This window comes from Salmo salar, chromosome 26, assembly GCF_965601325.2.
Source record: "Salmo salar chromosome 26, fSalSal1, whole genome shotgun sequence".
Classification (NCBI taxonomy): Eukaryota; Metazoa; Chordata; class Actinopteri; order Salmoniformes; family Salmonidae; genus Salmo; species Salmo salar.
Genome location: NC_138316.1, coordinates 50,384,992 through 50,408,745, shown reverse-complemented (window position 1 = coordinate 50,408,745; position 23,754 = coordinate 50,384,992). Strand labels below are relative to the sequence as shown.

Sequence of the window (23,754 nt, the reverse complement as noted above, 5' to 3'; positions counted from 1 at the left end):
TTAGAAGCATGTCAAACGCTGTTTAAAATCAATTTTTATGCTATTTTTCTCGTAAAATAGCGATAATATTCCAACCGGACAATGCTGTATTCATTCAAAAAGGAAGAGAAAAAATGTCGAGGTCTCGTGAACGCGCATCTCCAATCTCTCTGTCACCAGGCAGTCCACTGACAAACTGTGCTACCATACTCTGCCCAGAGACAAGAGACTCCTCAATCCGGTTTCTGAAGGCTTTAGAGAGCCAATGGAAGCCTTAGAAAGTGTCACGTAACAGCACAGATACTGTAATTTCGATAGAGATGCAACAGAAGGACTACATTCGCAGACAGGCCACTTCCTGCTTGGAATCTTCTCAGGTTTTTGCCTGCCATATGAGTTCTGTTATACTCACAGACAACATTCAAACAGTGTTAGAAACTTCAGAGTGTTTTCTATCCAAATCTACTAATAATATGCATATTCTTGTTTCTGGGCAAGAGTAGTGACCAGTTTAAATCGGATAAGTTTTTTCATCCGGCCGTGAAAATACTGCCCCCTATAGTGAAGAGGTTATACTGTACTATCGGTATACTGTCCAAGTATAATCGGTGTGAAATGGCTAGCTAGTTATACTGTACTATCGGTATACCGTCTAAGCCTATGTTGAATGTCTTAAACCTGTGTTCCTTAATGCTGGTCCTGGGACCCAAAGGGGTGAACATTTACATGTTCTGCCCTAAGACTACACACCCAATTCCACTAATCAAAGGGTTAATGCTGGGTTGATTAGTGAAATCAGGTGTTTAGTGCTTTAAACTATGAAGTGCATCTTTTGGGTCCCCAGGACCAGGATTAAGAAACAATAGAAGAACCCTTGTCCATCAGAATGACCTTTAACCCCTAGAACCCAGCACCCAGTCCAAGGGGACTTTAGTTAAAACATTCCTGGGGTAAAAAGTGACACTCCAATCAGTTATTGTTGTCCTATAGTTCCATGGTTAAGGAAAACTGTGATTCCCTGAACACTCCAATCAAAAGTTAGGCTGCGTTAATAATCAATGTTTAAAAATGACTTATTTTATATTGTTATGCCAGGGTTAAGGAAAACTGTGATCCCCATAAGCCAGTTATTGTTATCCCAGGGTTAAGGAAAACTGTGATCCCCAGAAACTGTTTGAGCACCTGGTCATAAAAGTGATGTTTAAAAGAGATAAGTGTCCCTGACTGGATCAGAAATCTTCACAGATTATTAGGAAATGCCTATTGACAAGTGTGAATCCTAAACCCTGTGCTTGTCTGTCTGTGTCAGATTGAGGCAGGCCAATATTGCACCTTCGTCATCTCTTCAGACGGCTCTGTCAGAGCCTGTGGTAAAGGCAGCTACGGCAGATTGGGTCTGGGAGACTCCAACAACCAATCAACTCTCAAGAAGCTGACCTTTGAACCTCACCGTGCCATCAAAAAGGTGACGTCTTCGAAGGGTTCGGACGGACACACACTGGCCTTCACCACGGAGGGAGAGGTGTTCAGTTGGGGAGACGGGGACTACGGAAAGTTGGGGCATGGGAACAGCTCCACACAGAAGTACCCCAAACTCATCCAGGGACCTCTGCAGGGAAAGGTAGGACTAGACCACCACAGCCCCTAGACCACCACAGCCCACCACAGCCCCCAGACCACCACAGCCCCCAGACCACCACAGCCCCCAGACCACCACAGCCCCCAGACCACCACAGCCCCTAGACCACCACAGCCCCCAGACCACCACAGCCCACCACAGCCCCCAGACCACCACAGACCACCACATCCCCTAGACCACCACAGCCCCAGACCACCACAGACCACCACAGCCCCTAGACCACCCCAGACCACCACAGCCCCCAGACCACCACAGCCCCCAGACCACCACAGCCCCCAGACCACCACAGACCACCACAGCCCCCAGACCACCACAGCCCCCCACAGACCACCACAGCCCCCAGACCACCACAGTAAACAACTGTTGTTTGTGATGACTTGTTAGCGATAACTCAGTGAAAACATAGTGTTGCTTTACCAATAGAGATGTGTTGAGGGTTATGTAAGGGCTGTAATCCACAGGGACTATGTGTTCTATAGGAAATCATGAACGACGTGGGAAGGTGGGTTCCACGTTAGTCCATGGAGTCACATTATCTTCCAGAGAACACATTAGAGCCCCTCGTTGGTTACATCCCTTTTATAACCAAGGCTGTAATTTAACACGTTTACAGGTAGAAATGTGTTTATCATACACTGAAGCAGTGGGCAATTTTACAGTAGTTACCACGGCAACCAAACAAACAGACTCGCTAGCTTAGCTAACCAAACCATCAGTCCTAGTTTTGTTATTATGAAAATATAATTCAACACTGCCAATAATTCCACTTTTGCTTTCAAAAGCAGCTGGAACATGTAAGAATGAACTATAGTCATTTAATCATTATAGTCATTTAATTATCCCAGCGTTTATAGGGAAATAATACATGCTCTCCAAAAGCCCTTCCAAGCCAATCAGAAACGGGTTTTCAACAATGCCATGGTATAATAATGTGTGATTTCATTAAACAGGTGTGTTTTAGTGTGCTCCATTTGTCCTCATGTCTCCATCCTGAATCCTGAATGTTGTTGGGGCAGGTGGTGGTGTGTGTATCTGCGGGCTACCGACACAGTGCAGCGGTCAGTGAGGATGGAGAGCTCTACACATGGGGTGAAGGAGACTTCGGGAGATTAGGTAAATATCACTATAATATCACTTTAATAGTGCTAATAGCACTCTGAACATTATCAGCACTCTGAACATTATCAGCACTCTGAACATTATCAGCACTGAACATTATCAGCACTCTGAACATTATCAACACTCTGAACATTATCAGCACTCTGAACATTATCAGCACTCTGAACATTATCAGCACTCTGAACATTATCAGCACTCTGAACATTATCAACACTCTGTCTGAACATTATCAACACTCTGTCTGAACATTATCAACACTCTGTCTGAACATTATCAACACTCTGAACATGATCAGCACTCTGAACATGATCAGCACTCTGAACATTATCAGCACTCTGAACATTATCAGCACTCTGAACATTATTAACACACTGAACATTATTACCACTGAACACTCTGTACATTATTAACACTGAACATTATTAACACTCTGAACATTATTAACACTCTGAACATTATTAACACTGAACACTCTGAACATTATTAACACTCTGTCTGAACATTATTAACACTCTGTCTGAACATTATTAACACTCTGAACATTATCAGCACTCTGAACATGATCAGCACTCTGAACATTATCAGCACTCTGAACATTATTAACACACTGAACATTATTAACACACTGAACATTATTACCACTGAACATTATTAACACTGAACATTATCAGCACTCTGAACATTATCAGCACTCTGAACATTATTCACACTCTGAACATTATTCACACTCTGAACATTATTCACACTGAACACTCTGAACATTATTAACACTGAACATTATTAACGCTCAACATTTAACGCTCAACATTTAACGCTCAACATTTAACGCTCAACATTTAACACTCAACATTTAACGCTCAACATTATTAACACTGAACACTCTGAACATTATTAACACTGAACACTCTGAACATTATTAACACTCTGAACATTATTAACACTCTGAACATTTAACACTGAACATTATTAACACTCTGAACATGATCAGCACTCTGAACATAATCAGCACTCTGAACATTATCAGCACTCTGAACATTATCAGCACTCTGAACATTATCAGCACTCTGAACATTATCAGCACTCTGAACATTATTCACACTCTGAACATTATTCACACTCTGAACATTATTCACACTGAACACTCTGAACATTATTAACACTGAACATTATTAGCGCTCAACATTTAACGCTCAACATTTAACGCTCAACATTTAACGCTCAACATTTAACACTCAACATTATTAACACTGAACACTCTGAACATTATTAACACTGAACACTCTGAACATTATTAACACTCTAAACATTATTAACACTCTGAACATTTAACACTGAACATTATTAACACTGAACATGATCAGCACTCTGAACATAATGAGCACTCTGAACATTATCAGCACTCTGAACATTATCAACACTCTGAACATTATCAACACTCTGAACATTATCAGCACTCTGAACATTATCAGCACTCTGAACATGATTAACACTCTGAACATGATTCACACTGAACATTTAACACTGAACATTATTAACACTCTGAACATTATTAACACTCTGAACATTATTAACACTGAACATTATTAACACTGAACATTATTATAATATATTTCTCCTCTGTCTGGTTGATAATATATTTCTCCACTGTATGGTGTCTTGACATATCTCTCCTCTCTGTGTTTTGCTGTGCAGGTCACGGAGACAGCAACAGCAGAAACATTCCTACTCTGGTTAAAGACATCAGCAACGTAGGAGAGGTGTCTTGTGGGAGTTCTCACACCATAGCTTTGTCAAAAGATGGCCGCACCGTGTGGTCCTTCGGAGGGGGAGACAATGGTGGGTCGAGGCTCCGGACGCAAGACTGGAATCCATCGGCTGTTTTTATATTAACGTCATTATGTTTAAACTATCAATATATCTCTAAATGTCGACATATATATGGAAATATAAAAGCTAATATAAATCAATAAATATAATGTATTGTGTAATTCTGTCTTCATATTGAAGAATGGGTTTTACATCAATAATATGATTGGTAATATATCTGTAAATGTCTCTAAATGTGTCATTTGTCTGTCCTGCAGGGAAACTGGGACATGGAGACACAAACCGTGTCTATAAACCCAAAGTAGTGGAGGCCTTGCAGGGGATGTTCATAAGGAAAGTGTGTGCTGGAAGCCAGTCCTCCCTGGCCCTAACCTCCACTGGACAGGTACGACTGACTGTTTACTGACTGTTTTACACTTTACAAACGGGAGGGAGGAATCTGGAACATTTGCAACTTAAATCTTTCAGGGAACTCATTTTCAGTTGTCTCTTGTAAAATAGTATTTTTTTTAACCTAAAGGGAGGGATGGTATCCTGGTTAAATACAAGTTAAATGAACTGTTTTGCACAGGGATGGTTCACCACAACATCAACAACATCGACAGACGATGCCTTGGGGATAAAAACACTGGCTGTGGCTTGGGAGGCATAGCGGGTTTGATCTTGGAATTCTGCTAGTCAACGATTCAAGCAATTCTTTCATTTGTCAATACACAGAAGACTGTTTTGTTGATATAATCTCTCCCTGGTTGTGTGGAGTGTTGATGTTTTCACTTATATTACATTTCCAGTAGCAATGATCTCTGGTACTGTGTGTCTGTGTAACGGCTGTCGAATGGATTAGACCAAGGCGCAGCGGGTTGCGTGCTCATTATATTTTATTTATAAAGTGAACACGAAAAAACAATAAACAAACAACGACAGTAAGACAGTTTCGCAGGCTAAACAACAGCAATGCAAAAAAACAACTACCCACAACGAGACAAGTGAAAACAAGCTCCCTAAGTATGACTCTCAATCAGAAACAACGATGTACAGCTGTTCCTGATTGAGAGCCACACCAGGCCAACACAGAAATACACAACATACACCAAAAACCCCGGAACACATAAATACAACACCCCTCTACATACACATAACCCCCGAACCACAAAAACAAATACCCCCTGCCACGTCCTGACCAAACTACAATAACCAATAACCCCTTTTACTGGTCAGAACGTGACAGTCTGGTCATAGTAAGAAACACAACTTCTGTTATTCACATTATGTTTCTCACTGTGTGACTGTAACCAGGATGTTAAAATAAGTACTTATCACAAGGTGTTTTTATATGTTTACATACAGTTCCCTTTAGTCCAACTGACAATACTATCAAAGATTTTTACAACTAAACCAAGATAGACCACAGCCTGTCGTTTCCAATGGGAACAAATGAGTCATAGTGGGCAGAACAAGCAAGGAGGTGGGCAGAGCCAATCACGAGATAGGGAGATTCTATTGGCTCATTCTAGCATGAATCTGCATAATTATTTCCTTTAGCGCACACCTCCTCTGTAAAGTGCATTTGTGCTATAACTCAATTTGCCTTTCAGTCCTTCTAAACAACGCCATTTAAAAAATACTTTTGCAAAGGGTAAAGTCTACAAAACTTAGTCCACTCTGTTCATAACAGATTTTAGTTTTGGGAACAGAACTGTATTGACATCAAATGTTTAATCGATGAGAAAATGAGCAGAATGTCTGCCAAAATCCATCTTGTTCCATCTTCTCCCACTGCCAGCCAGTGGTCTTCCTGTCACTACCATAGTGAGTGGAAACGCCAAGCAGCTGCTTCACATTTATACATGCAGTGAAATATCTGTCTCATTGTTCTATTGATACTGTCTGCAAGTAACTTCCTGTTGCAATGTCTGGTTCCAGATATATTTGACATGGTAATAACCATAGGAGTTGGCAAGACTGTACAAACAGATCTGGGACCAGGCTACTTTATAAATGCAGACCCTTTAATCCAGTTATAGTAACTGGTCCTGTGTTGTCCTGTGTTGTAGTAACTGGTCCTGTGTTGTAGTAACTGGTCCTGTGTTGTCCTGTGTTGTAGTAACTGGTCCTGTGTTGTAGTAACTGGTCCTGTGTTGTCCTGTGTTGTAGTAACTGGTATTGTGTTGTCCTGTGTTGTAGTAACTGGTCCTGTGTTGTCCTGTGTTGTAGTAACTGGTCCTGTGTTGTCCTGTGTTGTAGTAACTGGTCTTGTGTTGTCCTGTGTTGTAGTAACTGGCCCTGTGTTGTCCTGTGTTGTAGTAACTGGTCCTGTGTTGTCCTGTGTTGTAGTAACTGGTCCTGTGTTGTAGTAACTGGTCCTGTGTTGTAGTAACTGGTCCTGTGTTGTCCTGTGTTGTCCTGTGTTGTAGTAACTGGTATTGTGTTGTAGTAACTGGTCCTGTGTTGTCCTGTGTTGTAGTAACTGGTCCTGTGTTGTCCTGTGTTGTAGTAACTGGTCCTGTGTTGTAGTAACTGGTCCTGTGTTGTCCTGTGTTGTAGTAACTGGTCCTGTGTTGTCCTGTGTTGTAGTAACTGGTCCTGTGTTGTCCTGTGTTGTAGTAACTGGTCCTGTGTTGTCCTGTGTTGTAGTAACTGGTCCTGTGTTGTCCTGTGTTGTAGTAACTGGTCTTGTGTTGTCCTGTGTTGTAGTAACTGGTCCTGTGTTGTCCTGTGTTGTAGTAACTGGCCCTGTGTTGTCCTGTGTTGTAGTAACTGGTCCTGTGTTATAGTAACTGGTCCTGTGTTGCCCTGTGTTGTAGTAACTGGTCCTGTGTGGTCCTGTGTTGTCCTGTGTTGTAGTAACTGGTCCTGTGTTGTCCTGTGTTGTAGTAACTGGTCCTGTGTTGTAGTAACTGGTCCTGTGTTGTAGTAACTGGTCCTGTGTTGTCCTGTGTTGTCCTGTGTTGTAGTAACTGGTATTGTGTTGTAGTAACTGGTCCTGTGTTGTCCTGTGTTGTAGTAACTGGTCCTGTGTTGTCCTGTGTTGTAGTAACTGGTCCTGTGTTGTAGTAACTGGTCCTGTGTTGTCCTGTGTTGTAGTAACTGGTCCTGTGTTGTAGTAACTGGTCCTGTGTTGTCCTGTGTTGTAGTAACTGGTCCTGTGTGGTCCTGTGTTGTAGTAACTGGTCCTGTGTTGTCCTGTGTTGTAGTAACTGGTCCTGTGTTGTCCTGTGTTGTAGTAACTGGTCCTGTGTTGTAGTAACTGGTCCTGTGTTGTCCTGTGTTGTAGTAACTGGTCCTGTGTGGTCCTGTGTTGTAGTAACTGGTCCTGTGTTGTCCTGTGTTGTAGTAACTGGTCCTGTGTTGTCCTGTGTTGTAGTAACTGGTCCTGTGTTGTCCTGTGTTCCAGGTGTATGCCTGGGGCTGCGGGGCCTGCCTGGGCTGTGGCTCCTCTGAAGCCACTGCTCTGAGACCCAAGCTGGTTGAGGAGTTGACAGCGACCAGGGTGGTAGACCTGTCCATAGGAGACAGCCACTGTCTAGCTCTCTCACACGGTAAAACAACCCTTTTTTTAAAAATATGATTATTTTAAATCTATGATGTAAGTATTTTGCATGTTTATTGTTTAGAGCGAGACAGAGGTAGAAGGTAGTAGAGAGAGTGCTGAAAGAGAGAGCCAGTAGCTTGGACCACTAGACCACCCCAGGCAATATAGGGTTATTTATTAAGGATTTGTCCAGTTTATTGGACAGAGACAGAGAGACAGGAAAGGATTTGTCCAGTTTATTGGACAGAGACGGTGCAGAGAGACAGGAAAGGATTTGTCCAGTTTATTGGACAGAGACAGTGCAGAGAGACAGGAAAGGATTTGTCCAGTTTATTGGACAGAGACGGTGCAGAGAGACAGGAAAGGATTTGTCCAGTTTATTGGACAGAGACAGTGCAGAGAGACAGGAAAGGATTTGTCCAGTTTATTGGACAGAGACGGTGCAGAGAGACAGGAAAGGATTTGTCCAGTTTATTGGACAGAGACGGTGCAGAGAGACAGGAAAGGATTTGTCCAGTTTATTGGACAGAGACAGTGCAGAGAGACAGGAAAGGATTTGTCCAGTTTATTGGACGGAGACAGTGCAGAGAGACAGGACAATAAGGAGGATAGTTTACTAGACAGACGAGGGCTGGATTCTAACCGACGTCAGCACAGGCAGGCAGCAGCAGTAACCACCAGCCCAGGCCACAGTAAAACAGCAGCAGTAACCACCAGCCCAGCCCAGCCACAGTAAAACAGCAGCAGTAACCACCAGCCCAGCCCAGGCCACAGTAAAACAGCAGCAGTAACCACGAGCCCAGCCGAGGCCACAGTAAAACAGCAGCAGTAACCACCAGCCCAGCCCAGGCCACAGTAAAACAGCAGCAGTAACCACCAGCCCAGGCCACAGTAAAACAGCAGCAGTAACCACCAGCCCAGCCCAGGCCACAGTAAAACAGCAGCAGTAACCTCCAGCCCAGCCCAGGCCACAGTAAAACAGCAGCAGTAACCACCAGCCCAGCCCAGGCCACAGTAAAACAGCAGCAGTAACCTCCAGCCCAGCCCAGGCCACAGTAAAACAGCAGCAGTAACCACCAGCCCAGGCCAGGCCACAGTAAAACAGCAGCAGTAACCTCCAGCCCAGCCCAGGCCACAGTAAAACAGCAGCAGTAACCACCAGCCCAGGCCACAGTAAAACAGCAGCAGTAACCACCAGCCCAGCCCAGGCCACAGTAAAACAGCAGCCTTTAACCACCAGCCCAGGCCACAGTAAAACAGCAGCAGTAACCACCAGCCCAGCCCAGCCCAGGCCACAGTAAAACAGCAGCAGTGACCACCAGCCCAGGCCAGGCCACAGTAAAACAGCAGCCTTTAACCACCAGCCCAGCCCAGGCCACAGTAAAACAGCAGCCTTTAACCACCAGCCCAGCCCAGGCCACAGTAAAACAGCAGCAGTAACCACCAGCCCAGCCCAGGCCACAGTAAAACAGCAGCAGTAACCACCAGCCCAGGCCAGGCCACAGTAAAACAGCAGCCTGTAACCACCAGCCCAGCCCAGGCCACAGTAAAACAGCAGCAGTAACCTCCAGCCCAGGCCAGGCCACAGTAAAACAGCAGCAGTAACCACCAGCCCAGCCCAGGCCACAGTAAAACAGCAGCAGTAACCTCCAGCCCAGCCCAGGCCACAGTAAAACAGCAGCAGTAACCTCCAGCCCAGCCCAGGCCACAGTAAAACAGCAGCAGTAACCACCAGCCCAGCCCAGGCCACAGTAAAACAGCAGCAGTAACCACCAGCCCAGGCCACAGTAAAACAGCAGCCTTTAACCACCAGTTAAACACAGTACCAGGAGAGAGCTAGATATGGGCTAGTATTGACTTATCCTGTTTCAACTGTTTACTAGAGATTCTGTTGTTTATCTCTGAAGTTCAAACAGGATAAGTCATATATTCTCTTGTTTCTAAAAGGGGAGATTCTTATGACCCCATACAATGCAAGTACACATTTCACCACTTCTTAATCTCACTTTTTAATTTCACTTCTTAATCTCACTTTTTAATTTCACTTCTTAATCTCACTTTTTAATTTCATTTCTTAATCTCACTTTTTAATTTCACTTCTTAGTCTCACTTTTTTAATTTCACTTCTTAGTCTCACTTCTTAATGGGGTGGCAGGTAGCCTAGTGGTCAGGGCGTTGGGCCAGTAACCAGCAGGTAGCCTAGTGGTTAGAGTGTTGGGCCAGTAACCAGCAGGTAGCCTAGTGGTTAGAGCGTTGGGCCAGTAACCAGCAGGTAGCCTAGTAGTTAGAGCGTTGGGCCAGTAACCAGCAGGTAGCCTAGTAGTTAGAGTGTTGGACCAGTAACCAGCAGGTAGCCTAGTGGTTAGAGCGTTGGACTAGTAACCAGCAGGTAGTCTAGTGGTTAGAGCGTTGGGCCAGTAACCAGCAGGTAGCCTAGTGGTTAGAGCGTTGGGCCAGTAACCAGCAGGTAGCCTAGTGGTTAGAGTGTTGGGCCAGTAACCAGCAGGTAGCCTAGTGGTTAGAGCGTTGGGCCAGTAACCAGCAGGTAGCCTAGTGGTTAGAGCGTTGGACCAGTAACCAGCAGGTAGCCTAGTGGTTAGAGCGTTGGGCCAGTAACCAGCAGGTAGCCTAGTGGTTAGAGCGTTGAGCCAGTAACCAGCAGGTAGCCTAGTGGTTAGAGCGTTGGACTAGTAACCAGCAGGTAGACTAGTGGTTAGAGCGTTGGACTAGTAACCAGCAGGTAGCCTAGTGGTTAGAGCGTTGGGCTAGTAACCAGCAGGTAGCCTAGTGGTTAGAGCGTTGGACTAGTAACCAGCAGGTAGCCTAGTGGTTAGAGCGTTGGGCCAGTAACCAGCAGGTAGCCTAGTGGTTAGAGCGTTGGACTAGTAACCAGCAGGTAGCCTAGTGGTTAGAGTGTTGGACCAGTAACCAGCAGGTAGCCTAGTGGTTAGAGCGTTGGGACAGTAACCAGCAGGTAGCCTAGTGGTTAGAGCGTTGGACTAGTAACCGAAAGGTTGCAAGATCGTAATCCCTGAGCTGACAAGGTAAAAATCTGTCATTCTGCCCCCTGAACAAGGCAGTTAACCCACTGTTCCCCGGTAGGCCATCATTGAAAATAAGAATATGTTCTTAACTGACTAGTTAAATAAAGATAAAATAAATAATCTCATCATAACATCCCAAGATGTTCCTGTGATGGATGATTAAATCGACTGATATCTGTTTTTCCTCTCATCTCTCTCTCTCTCCTCCACCTAGACAATGAGGTGTATGCGTGGGGTAACAACTCCATGGGTCAGTGTGGCCAGGGTAACTCTACTGGTCCCATCACCAAGCCTAAGAAGGTGGTTGGTCTGGACGGTGTGGTCATCCAACAGATCTCAGCTGGTACCTCCCACAGCCTGGCATGGACCGCTCTGCCCAGGGACAGGTTGGTCCTGCTACCGGAACGCATAGAAATATAGCATGTAGAAGAGACATGATGCCCAGGGACAGGTCAGTATAGAAATATAGCATGTAGAAGAGACATGATGCCCAGAGACAGGTCAGTATATAAATATAGCATGTTAGAAGAGACATGATGCCCAGAGACAGGTCAGTATAGAAATATAGCATGTAGAAGAGACATGATGCCCAGAGACAGGTCAGTATATAAATATAGCATGTAGAAGAGACATGATGCCCAGAGACAGGTCAGTATATAAATATAGCATGTAGAAGAGACATGATGCCCAGAGACAGGTCAGTATAGAAATATAGCATGTAGAAGAGACATGATGCCCAGAGACAGGTCAGTATAGAAATATAGCATGTAGAAGAGACATGATGCCCAGAGACAGGTCAGTATATAAATATAGCATTTAGAAGAGACATGATGCCCAGAGACAGGTCAGTATAGAAATATAGCATGTAGAAGAGACATGATGCCCAGAGACAGGTCAGTATATAAATATAGCATGTAGAAGAGACATGATGCCCAGAGACAGGTCAGTATAGAAATATAGCATGTAGAAGAGACATGATGCCCAGAGACAGGTCAGTATTGAAATATAGCATTTAGAAGAGACACGATGCCCAGAGACAGGTCAGTATAGAAATATAGCATGTAGAAGAGACATGATGCCCAGAGACAGGTCAGTATATAAATATAGCATGTAGAAGACGCAGCCTGGCATGGACCGTTCTGCCCAGGGACAGGTACAGAACCATGGTCTTCTGAGGTCTGCCTTCAGTAGGGCACAACGTTGTGGAACACTCTGACATGTAGAGTCAGGAGAAGGGAAGCATGTCAGAACACACTGACATGTAGAGTCAGGAGAAGGGAAGCATGTCAGAACACACTGACATGTAGAGTCAGGAGAAGGGAAGCATGTCAGAACACTGACATGTAGAGTAAGGAGAAGGGAAGCATGTCAGAACACTCTGACATGTAGAGTCAGGAGAAGGGAAGCATGTCAGAACACTCTGACATGTAGAGTCAGGAGAAGGGAAGCATGTCAGAACACTGACATGTAGAGTCAGGAGAAGGGAAGCATGTCAGAACACACTGACATGTAGAGTCAGGAGAAGGGAAGCATGTCAGAACACACTGACATGTAGAGTCAGGAGAAGGGAAGCATGTCAGAACACTGACATGTAGAGTAAGGAGAAGGGAAGCATGTCAGAACACACTGACATGTAGAGTCAGGAGAAGGGAAGCATGTCAGAACACTCTGACATGTAGAGTCAGGAGAAGGGAAGCATGTCAGAACACACTGACATGTAGAGTCAGGAGAAGGGAAGCATGTCAGAACACCTCTGACATGTAGAGTCAGGAGAAGGGAAGCATGTCAGAACACACTGACATGTAGAGTAAGGAGAAGGGAAGCATGTCAGAACACTGACATGTAGAGTAAGGAGAAGGGAAGCATGTCAGAACACACTGACATGTAGAGTCAGGAGAAGGGAAGCATGTCAGAACACACACTGACATGTAGAGTAAGGAGAAGGGAAGCATGTCAGAACACTCTGACATGTAGAGTCAGGAGAAGGGAAGCATGTCAGAACACTGACATGTAGAGTCAGGAGAAGGGAAGCATGTCAGAACACTCTGACATGTAGAGTCAGGAGAAGGGAAGCATGTCAGAACACACACTGACATGTAGAGTCAGGAGAAGGGAAGCATGTCAGAACACACTGACATGTAGAGTCAGGAGAAGGGAAGCATGTCAGAACACTCTGACATGTAGAGTCAGGAGAAGGGAAGCATGTCAGAACACTCTGACATGTAGAGTCAGGAGAAGGGAAGCATGTCAGAACACTCTGACATGTAGAGTAAGGAGAAGGGAAGCATGTCAGAACACACTCTGACATGTAGAGTAAGGAGAAGGGAAGCATGTCAGAACACACTCTGACATGTAGAGTCAGGAGAAGGGAAGCATGTCAGAACACACTGACATGTAGAGTCAGGAGAAGGGAAGCATGTCAGAACACTGACATGTAGAGTCAGGAGAAGGGAAGCATGTCAGAACACACTGACATGTAGAGTCAGGAGAAGGGAAGCATGTCAGAACACACTGACATGTAGAGTAAGGAGAAGGGAAGCATGTCAGAACACACTGACATGTAGAGTCAGGAGAAGGGAAGCATGTCAGAACACTCTGACATGTAGAGTCAGGAGAAGGGAAGCATGTCAGAACACACTGACATGTAGAGTCAGGAGAAGGGAAGCATGTCAGAACACACTGACATGTAGAGTCAGGAGAAGGGAAGCATGTCAGAACACTCTGACATGTAGAGTCAGGAGAAGGGAAGCATGTCAGAACACACTGACATGTAGAGTAAGGAGAAGGGAAGCATGTCAGAACACACTCTGACATGTAGAGTCAGGAGAAGGGAAGCATGTCAGAACACTCTGACATGTAGAGTCAGGAGAAGGGAAGCATGTCAGAACACACTGACATGTAGAGTCAGGAGAAGGGAAGCATGTCAGAACACTCTGACATGTAGAGTCAGGAGAAGGGAAGCATGTCAGAACACACTGACATGTAGAGTCAGGAGAAGGGAAGCATGTCAGAACACTGACATGTAGAGTCAGGAGAAGGGAAGCATGTCAGAACACTCTGACATGTAGAGTCAGGAGAAGGGAAGCATGTCAGAACACACTCTGACATGTAGAGTCAGGAGAAGGGAAGCATGTCAGAACACACTGACATGTAGAGTCAGGAGAAGGGAAGCATGTCAGAACACTGACATGTAGAGTCAGGAGAAGGGAAGCATGTCAGAACACTCTGACATATAGAGTAAGGAGAAGGGAAGCATGTCAGAACACACTCTGACATGTAGAGTAAGGAGAAGGGAAGCATGTCAGAACACACTCTGACATGTAGAGTCAGGAGAAGGGAAGCATGTCAGAACACTCTGACATGTAGAGTCAGGATAAGGGAAGCATGTCAGAACACACTGACATGTAGAGTCAGGAGAAGGGAAGCATGTCAGAACACTCTGACATGTAGAGTCAGGAGAAGGGAAGCATGTCAGAACACTCTGACATGTAGAGTCAGGAGAAGGGAAGCATGTCAGAACACACTCTGACATGTAGAGTCAGGAGAAGGGAAGCATGTCAGAACACACTCTGACATGTAGAGTCAGGAGAAGGGAAGCATGTCAGAACACACTGACATGTAGAGTCAGGAGAAGGGAAGCATGTCAGAACACTGACATGTAGAGTCAGGAGAAGGGAAGCATGTCAGAACACTCTGACATGTAGAGTCAGGAGAAGGGAAGCATGTCAGAACACACTGACATGTAGAGTAAGGAGAAGGGAAGCATGTCAGAACACACTCTGACATGTAGAGTCAGGAGAAGGGAAGCATGTCAGAACACTCTGACATGTAGAGTCAGGAGAAGGGAAGCATGTCAGAACACACTGACATGTAGAGTCAGGAGAAGGGAAGCATGTCAGAACACTCTGACATGTAGAGTCAGGAGAAGGGAAGCATGTCAGAACACACTGACATGTAGAGTCAGGAGAAGGGAAGCATGTCAGAACACTGACATGTAGAGTCAGGAGAAGGGAAGCATGTCAGAACACTCTGACATGTAGAGTCAGGAGAAGGGAAGCATGTCAGAACACACTGACATGTAGAGTAAGGAGAAGGGAAGCATGTCAGAACACACTCTGACATGTAGAGTCAGGAGAAGGGAAGCATGTCAGAACACTCTGACATGTAGAGTCAGGAGAAGGGAAGCATGTCAGAACACACTGACATGTAGAGTCAGGAGAAGGGAAGCATGTCAGAACACTCTGACATGTAGAGTCAGGAGAAGGGAAGCATGTCAGAACACTGACATGTAGAGTCAGGAGAAGGGAAGCATGTCAGAACACTCTGACATGTAGAGTCAGGAGAAGGGAAGCATGTCAGAACACTGACATGTAGAGTCAGGAGAAGGGAAGCATGTCAGAACACACTGACATGTAGAGTCAGGAGAAGGGAAGCATGTCAGGACACTGACATGTAGAGTCAGGAGAAGGGAAGCATGTCAGAACACACTGACATGTAGAGTAAGGAGAAGGGAAGCATGTCAGAACACTCTGACATGTAGAGTCAGGAGAAGGGAAGCATGTCAGAACACTCTGACATGTAGAGTCAGGAGAAGGGAAGCATGTCAGAACACACTCTGACATGTAGAGTCAGGAGAAGGGAAGCATGTCAGAACACACTCTGACATGTAGAGTCAGGAGAAGGGAAGCATGCCAGAACACGCTGACATGTAGAGTCAGGAGAAGGGAAGCATGTCAGAACACACTCTGACATGTAGAGTCAGGAGAAGGGAAGCATGTCAGAACACGCTGACATGTAGAGTCAGGAGAAGGGAAGCATGTCAGAACACACTGACATGTAGAGTCAGGAGAAGGGAAGCATGTCAGAACACTGACATGTAGAGTCAGGAGAAGGGAAGCATGTCAGAACACTCTGACATGTAGAGTCAGGAGAAGGGAAGCATGTCAGAACACTGACATGTAGAGTCAGGAGAAGGGAAGCATGTCAGAACACTCTGACATGTAGAGTCAGGAGAAGGGAAGCATGTCAGAACACTGACATGTAGAGTCAGGAGAAGGGAAGCATGTCAGAACACTCTGACATGTAGAGTCAGGAGAAGGGAAGCATGTCAGAACACACTCTGACATGTAGAGTAAGGAGAAGGGAAGCATGTCAGAACACACTCTGACATGTAGAGTCAGGAGAAGGGAGGCATGTCAGAACACTCTGACATGTAGAGTCAGGATAAGGGAAGCATGTCAGAACACACTGACATGTAGAGTCAGGAGAAGGGAAGCATGTCAGAACACTCTGACATGTAGAGTCAGGAGAAGGGAAGCATGTCAGAACACTCTGACATGTAGAGTCAGGAGAAGGGAAGCATGTCAGAACACACTCTGACATGTAGAGTCAGGAGAAGGGAAGCATGTCAGAACACACTGACATGTAGAGTCAGGAGAAGGGAAGCATGTCAGAACACACTGACATGTAGAGTCAGGAGAAGGGAAGCATGTCAGAACACTCTGACATGTAGAGTCAGGAGAAGGGAAGCATGTCAGAACACACTGACATGTAGAGTAAGGAGAAGGGAAGCATGTCAGAACACACTCTGACATGTAGAGTCAGGAGAAGGGAAGCATGTCAGAACACTCTGACATGTAGAGTCAGGAGAAGGGAAGCATGTCAGAACACACTGACATGTAGAGTCAGGAGAAGGGAAGCATGTCAGAACACTCTGACATGTAGAGTCAGGAGAAGGGAAGCATGTCAGAACACACTGACATGTAGAGTCAGGAGAAGGGAAGCATGTCAGAACACTGACATGTAGAGTCAGGAGAAGGGAAGCATGTCAGAACACTCTGACATGTAGAGTCAGGAGAAGGGAAGCATGTCAGAACACACTGACATGTAGAGTAAGGAGAAGGGAAGCATGTCAGAACACACTCTGACATGTAGAGTCAGGAGAAGGGAAGCATGTCAGAACACTCTGACATGTAGAGTCAGGAGAAGGGAAGCATGTCAGAACACACTGACATGTAGAGTCAGGAGAAGGGAAGCATGTCAGAACACTCTGACATGTAGAGTCAGGAGAAGGGAAGCATGTCAGAACACACTGACATGTAGAGTCAGGAGAAGGGAAGCATGTCAGAACACACTGACATGTAGAGTAAGGAGAAGGGAAGCATGTCAGAACACACTGACATGTAGAGTCAGGAGAAGGGAAGCATGTCAGAACACTGACATGTAGAGTCAGGAGAAGGGAAGCATGTCAGAACACTCTGACATGTAGAGTCAGGAGAAGGGAAGCATGTCAGAACACACTGACATGTAGAGTCAGGAGAAGGGAAGCATGTCAGAACACTCTGACATGTAGAGTCAGGAGAAGGGAAGCATGTCAGAACACACTGACATGTAGAGTCAGGAGAAGGGAAGCATGTCAGAACACTGACATGTAGAGTAAGGAGAAGGGAAGCATGTCAGAACACTCTGACATGTAGAGTCAGGAGAAGGGAAGCATGTCAGAACACTGACATGTAGAGTCAGGAGAAGGGAAGCATGTCAGAACACTCTGACATGTAGAGTCAGGAGAAGGGAAGCATGTCAGAACACTCTGACATGTAGAGTCAGGAGAAGGGAAGCATGTCAGAACACTGACATGTAGAGTCAGGAGAAGGGAAGCATGTCAGAACACTGACATGTAGAGTAAGGAGAAGGGAAGCATGTCAGAACACTCTGACATGTAGAGTCAGGAGAAGGGAAGCATGTCAGAACACTGACATGTAGAGTCAGGAGAAGGGAAGCATGTCAGAACACTCTGACATGTAGAGTCAGGAGAAGGGAAGCATGTCAGAACACTCTGACATGTAGAGTCAGGAGAAGGGAAGCATGTCAGAACACTGACATGTAGAGTCAGGAGAAGGGAAGCATGTCAGAACACTCTGACATGTAGAGTCAGGAGAAGGGAAGCATGTCAGAACACTCTGACATGTAGAGTCAGGAGAAGGGAAGCATGTCAGAACACTCTGACATGTAGAGTCAGGAGAAGGGAAGCATGTCAGAACACACTCTGACATGTAGAGTCAGGAGAAGGGAAGCATGTCAGAACACTCTGACATGTAGAGTCAGGAGAAGGGAAGCATGTCAGAACACTCTGACATGTAGAGTCAGGAGAAGGGAAGCATGTCAGAACACACTGACATGTAGAGTCAGGAGAAGGGAAGCATGTCAGAACACACTGACATGTAGAGTCAGGAGAAGGGAAGCATGTCAGAACACTCTGACATGTAGAGTCAGGAGAAGGGAAGCATGTCAGAACACACTGACATGTAGAGTCAGGAGAAGGGAAGCATGTCAGAACACTGACATGTAGAGTAAGGAGAAGGGAAGCATGTCAGAACACTCTGACATGTAAAGTCAGGAGAAGGGAAGCATGTCAGAACACTCTGACATGTAGAGTCAGGAGAAGGGAAGCATGTCAGAACACACTCTGACATGTAGAGTCAGGAGAAGGGAAGCATGTCAGAACACACTTGACATGTAGAGTCAGGAGAAGGGAAGCATGTCAGAACACTCTGACATGTAGAGTCAGGAGAAGGGAAGCATGTCAGAACACACTGACATGTAGAGTCAGGAGAAGGGAAGCATGTCAGAACACTGACATGTAGAGTCAGGAGAAGGGAAGCATGTCAGAACACTCTGACATGTAGAGTCAGGAGAAGGGAAGCATGTCAGAACACTGACATGTAGAGTCAGGAGAAGGGAAGCATGTCAGAACACACTCTGACATGTAGAGTCAGGAGAAGGGAAGCATGTCAGAACACACTGACATGTAGAGTCAGGAGAAGGGAAGCATGTCAGAACACTGACATGTAGAGTCAGGAGAAGGGAAGCATGTCAGAACACTCTGACATGTAGAGTCAGGAGAAGGGAAGCATGTCAGAACACACTGACATGTAGAGTAAGGAGAAGGGAAGCATGTCAGAACACACTCTGACATGTAGAGTCAGGAGAAGGGAAGCATGTCAGAACACTCTGACATGTAGAGTCAGGAGAAGGGAAGCATGTCAGAACACACTGACATGTAGAGTCAGGAGAAGGGAAGCATGTCAGAACACTGACATGTAGAGTCAGGAGAAGGGAAGCATGTCAGAACACTCTGACATGTAGAGTCAGGAGAAGGGAAGCATGTCAGAACACTGACATGTAGAGTCAGGAGAAGGGAAGCATGTCAGAACACTCTGACATGTAGAGTCAGGAGAAGGGAAGCATGTCAGAACACTGACATGTAGAGTCAGGAGAAGGGAAGCATGTCAGAACACTCTGACATGTAGAGTCAGGAGAAGGGAAGCATGTCAGAACACACTCTGACATGTAGAGTAAGGAGAAGGGAAGCATGTCAGAACACACTCTGACATGTAGAGTCAGGAGAAGGGAAGCATGTCAGAACACTCTGACATGTAGAGTCAGGAGAAGGGAAGCATGTCAGAACACACTGACATGTAGAGTCAGGAGAAGGGAAGCATGTCAGAACACTCTGACATGTAGAGTCAGGAGAAGGGAAGCATGTCAGAACACTCTGACATGTAGAGTCAGGAGAAGGGAAGCATGTCAGAACACACTCTGACATGTAGAGTCAGGAGAAGGGAAGCATGTCAGAACACACTGACATGTAGAGTCAGGAGAAGGGAAGCATGTCAGAACACTGACATGTAGAGTCAGGAGAAGGGAAGCATGTCAGAACACTCTGACATGTAGAGTCAGGAGAAGGGAAGCATGTCAGAACACACTGACATGTAGAGTAAGGAGAAGGGAAGCATGTCAGAACACACTCTGACATGTAGAGTCAGGAGAAGGGAAGCATGTCAGAACACTCTGACATGTAGAGTCAGGAGAAGGGAAGCATGTCAGAACACACTGACATGTAGAGTCAGGAGAAGGGAAGCATGTCAGAACACTCTGACATGTAGAGTCAGGAGAAGGGAAGCATGTCAGAACACACTGACATGTAGAGTCAGGAGAAGGGAAGCATGTCAGAACACACTCTGACATGTAGAGTCAGGAGAAGGGAAGCATGTCAGAACACTCTGACATGTAGAGTCAGGAGAAGGGAAGCATGTCAGAACACACTGACATGTAGAGTAAGGAGAAGGGAAGCATGTCAGAACACACTCTGACATGTAGAGTCAGGAGAAGGGAAGCATGTCAGAACACTCTGACATGTAGAGTCAGGAGAAGGGAAGCATGTCAGAACACACTGACATGTAGAGTCAGGAGAAGGGAAGCATGTCAGAACACTCTGACATGTAGAGTCAGGAGAAGGGAAGCATGTCAGAACACACTGACATGTAGAGTCAGGAGAAGGGAAGCATGTCAGAACACACTGACATGTAGAGTAAGGAGAAGGGAAGCATGTCAGAACACACTGACATGTAGAGTCAGGAGAAGGGAAGCATGTCAGAACACTGACATGTAGAGTCAGGAGAAGGGAAGCATGTCAGAACACTCTGACATGTAGAGTCAGGAGAAGGGAAGCATGTCAGAACACACTGACATGTAGAGTCAGGAGAAGGGAAGCATGTCAGAACACTCTGACATGTAGAGTCAGGAGAAGGGAAGCATGTCAGAACACACTGACATGTAGAGTCAGGAGAAGGGAAGCATGTCAGAACACTGACATGTAGAGTAAGGAGAAGGGAAGCATGTCAGAACACTCTGACATGTAGAGTCAGGAGAAGGGAAGCATGTCAGAACACTGACATGTAGAGTCAGGAGAAGGGAAGCATGTCAGAACACTCTGACATGTAGAGTCAGGAGAAGGGAAGCATGTCAGAACACTCTGACATGTAGAGTCAGGAGAAGGGAAGCATGTCAGAACACTGACATGTAGAGTCAGGAGAAGGGAAGCATGTCAGAACACTCTGACATGTAGAGTCAGGAGAAGGGAAGCATGTCAGAACACTCTGACATGTAGAGTCAGGAGAAGGGAAGCATGTCAGAACACTCTGACATGTAGAGTCAGGAGAAGGGAAGCATGTCAGAACACACTCTGACATGTAGAGTCAGGAGAAGGGAAGCATGTCAGAACACTCTGACATGTAGAGTCAGGAGAAGGGAAGCATGTCAGAACACTCTGACATGTAGAGTCAGGAGAAGGGAAGCATGTCAGAACACACTGACATGTAGAGTCAGGAGAAGGGAAGCATGTCAGAACACACTGACATGTAGAGTCAGGAGAAGGGAAGCATGTCAGAACACTCTGACATGTAGAGTCAGGAGAAGGGAAGCATGTCAGAACACACTGACATGTAGAGTCAGGAGAAGGGAAGCATGTCAGAACACTCTGACATGTAGAGTCAGGAGAAGGGAAGCATGTCAGAACACACTGACATGTAGAGTCAGGAGAAGGGAAGCATGTCAGAACACTCTGACATGTAGAGTCAGGAGAAGGGAAGCATGTCAGAACACACTGACATGTAGAGTCAGGAGAAGGGAAGCATGTCAGAACACTGACATGTAGAGTAAGGAGAAGGGAAGCATGTCAGAACACTCTGACATGTAGAGTCAGGAGAAGGGAAGCATGTCAGAACACTGACATGTAGAGTCAGGAGAAGGGAAGCATGTCAGAACACTCTGACATGTAGAGTCAGGAGAAGGGAAGCATGTCAGAACACTCTGACATGTAGAGTCAGGAGAAGGGAAGCATGTCAGAACACTGACATGTAGAGTCAGGAGAAGGGAAGCATGTCAGAACACTCTGACATGTAGAGTCAGGAGAAGGGAAGCATGTCAGAACACTCTGACATGTAGAGTCAGGAGAAGGGAAGCATGTCAGAACACTCTGACATGTAGAGTCAGGAGAAGGGAAGCATGTCAGAACACTCTGACATGTAGAGTCAGGAGAAGGGAAGCATGTCAGAACACACTCTGACATGTAGAGTCAGGAGAAGGGAAGCATGTCAGAACACTCTGACATGTAGAGTCAGGAGAAGGGAAGCATGTCAGAACACACTGACATGTAGAGTCAGGAGAAGGGAAGCATGTCAGAACACACTGACATGTAGAGTCAGGAGAAGGGAAGCATGTCAGAACACTCTGACATGTAGAGTCAGGAGAAGGGAAGCATGTCAGAACACACTGACATGTAGAGTCAGGAGAAGGGAAGCATGTCAGAACACTGACATGTAGAGTAAGGAGAAGGGAAGCATGTCAGAACACTCTGACATGTAGAGTCAGGAGAAGGGAAGCATGTCAGAACACTCTGACATGTAGAGTCAGGAGAAGGGAAGCATGTCAGAACACACTCTGACATGTAGAGTCAGGAGAAGGGAAGCATGTCAGAACACACTGACATGTAGAGTCAGGAGAAGGGAAGCATGTCAGAACACTGACATGTAGAGTCAGGAGAAGGGAAGCATGTCAGAACACTCTGACATGTAGAGTCAGGAGAAGGGAAGCATGTCAGAACACTGACATGTAGAGTCAGGAGAAGGGAAGCATGTCAGAACACACTCTGACATGTAGAGTCAGGAGAAGGGAAGCATGTCAGAACACACTGACATGTAGAGTCAGGAGAAGGGAAGCATGTCAGAACACTGACATGTAGAGTCAGGAGAAGGGAAGCATGTCAGAACACTCTGACATGTAGAGTCAGGAGAAGGGAAGCATGTCAGAACACACTGACATGTAGAGTAAGGAGAAGGGAAGCATGTCAGAACACACTCTGACATGTAGAGTCAGGAGAAGGGAAGCATGTCAGAACACTCTGACATGTAGAGTCAGGAGAAGGGAAGCATGTCAGAACACTGACATGTAGAGTCAGGAGAAGGGAAGCATGTCAGAACACACTGACATGTAGAGTCAGGAGAAGGGAAGCATGTCAGAACACTCTGACATGTAGAGTCAGGAGAAGGGAAGCATGTCAGAACACTGACATGTAGAGTCAGGAGAAGGGAAGCATGTCAGAACACACTGACATGTAGAGTCAGGAGAAGGGAAGCATGTCAGAACACACTGACATGTAGAGTCAGGAGAAGGGAAGCATGTCAGAACACACTCTGACGTGTAGAGTCAGGAGAAGGGAAGCATGTCAGAACACACTCTGACATGTAGAGTCAGGAGAAGGGAAGCATGTCAGAACACACTCACATGTAGAGTCAGGAGAAGGGAAGCATGTCAGAACACTGACATGTAGAGTCAGGAGAAGGGAAGCATGTCAGAACACACTGACATGTAGAGTCAGGAGAAGGGAAGCATGTCAGAACACTGACATGTAGAGTCAGGAGAAGGGAAGCATGTCAGAACACACTGACATGTAGAATAAGGATCGCAGTCCCAGTCCCCCATCCCAGTACCCCATCCCAGTCCAACCCCCCCATCCCAGTCCAACCCCCCATCCCAGTCCAACCCCAATCCCAGTTCAACCCCCCATCCCAGTCCCCCCATCCCAGTCCCCCCATCCCTGTCCAACCCCCCCATCCCTGTCCAACCCCCCACATCCCAGTCCAACCCCCATCCCAGTCCCCCCATCCCAACCCCCCCATCCCAACCCCCCTATCCCAGTCCCCCCATCCCAGTCCCCTCATCCCAGTCCAACCCACCATCCCAGTCCAACCCCCCCATCCCAGTCCCCCATCCCA

At 46.1% G+C, this 23,754-nt stretch overlaps 1 protein-coding gene across 15 annotated transcripts in view; it reads left to right on the top strand.

Annotated features, from left to right (window-relative positions):
- The window catches only part of LOC106595038 (putative E3 ubiquitin-protein ligase HERC1), a 242,358-nt gene that overhangs the window by 14,663 nt on the left and 203,941 nt on the right, over window positions 1–23,754 (top strand). For all 15 annotated transcript variants that reach the window (XM_082969826.1, XM_082969834.1, XM_082969831.1 and 12 more), the window contains exons 6-11: window positions 1,289–1,600; window positions 2,635–2,731; window positions 4,430–4,573; window positions 4,822–4,949; window positions 7,959–8,103; window positions 11,355–11,526. In XM_082969826.1, coding sequence (XP_082825952.1) covers window positions 1,289–1,600; window positions 2,635–2,731; window positions 4,430–4,573; window positions 4,822–4,949; window positions 7,959–8,103; window positions 11,355–11,526 — 998 coding nt within the window. The remainder of the gene's footprint in view (window positions 1–1,288; window positions 1,601–2,634; window positions 2,732–4,429; window positions 4,574–4,821; window positions 4,950–7,958; window positions 8,104–11,354; window positions 11,527–23,754) is intronic.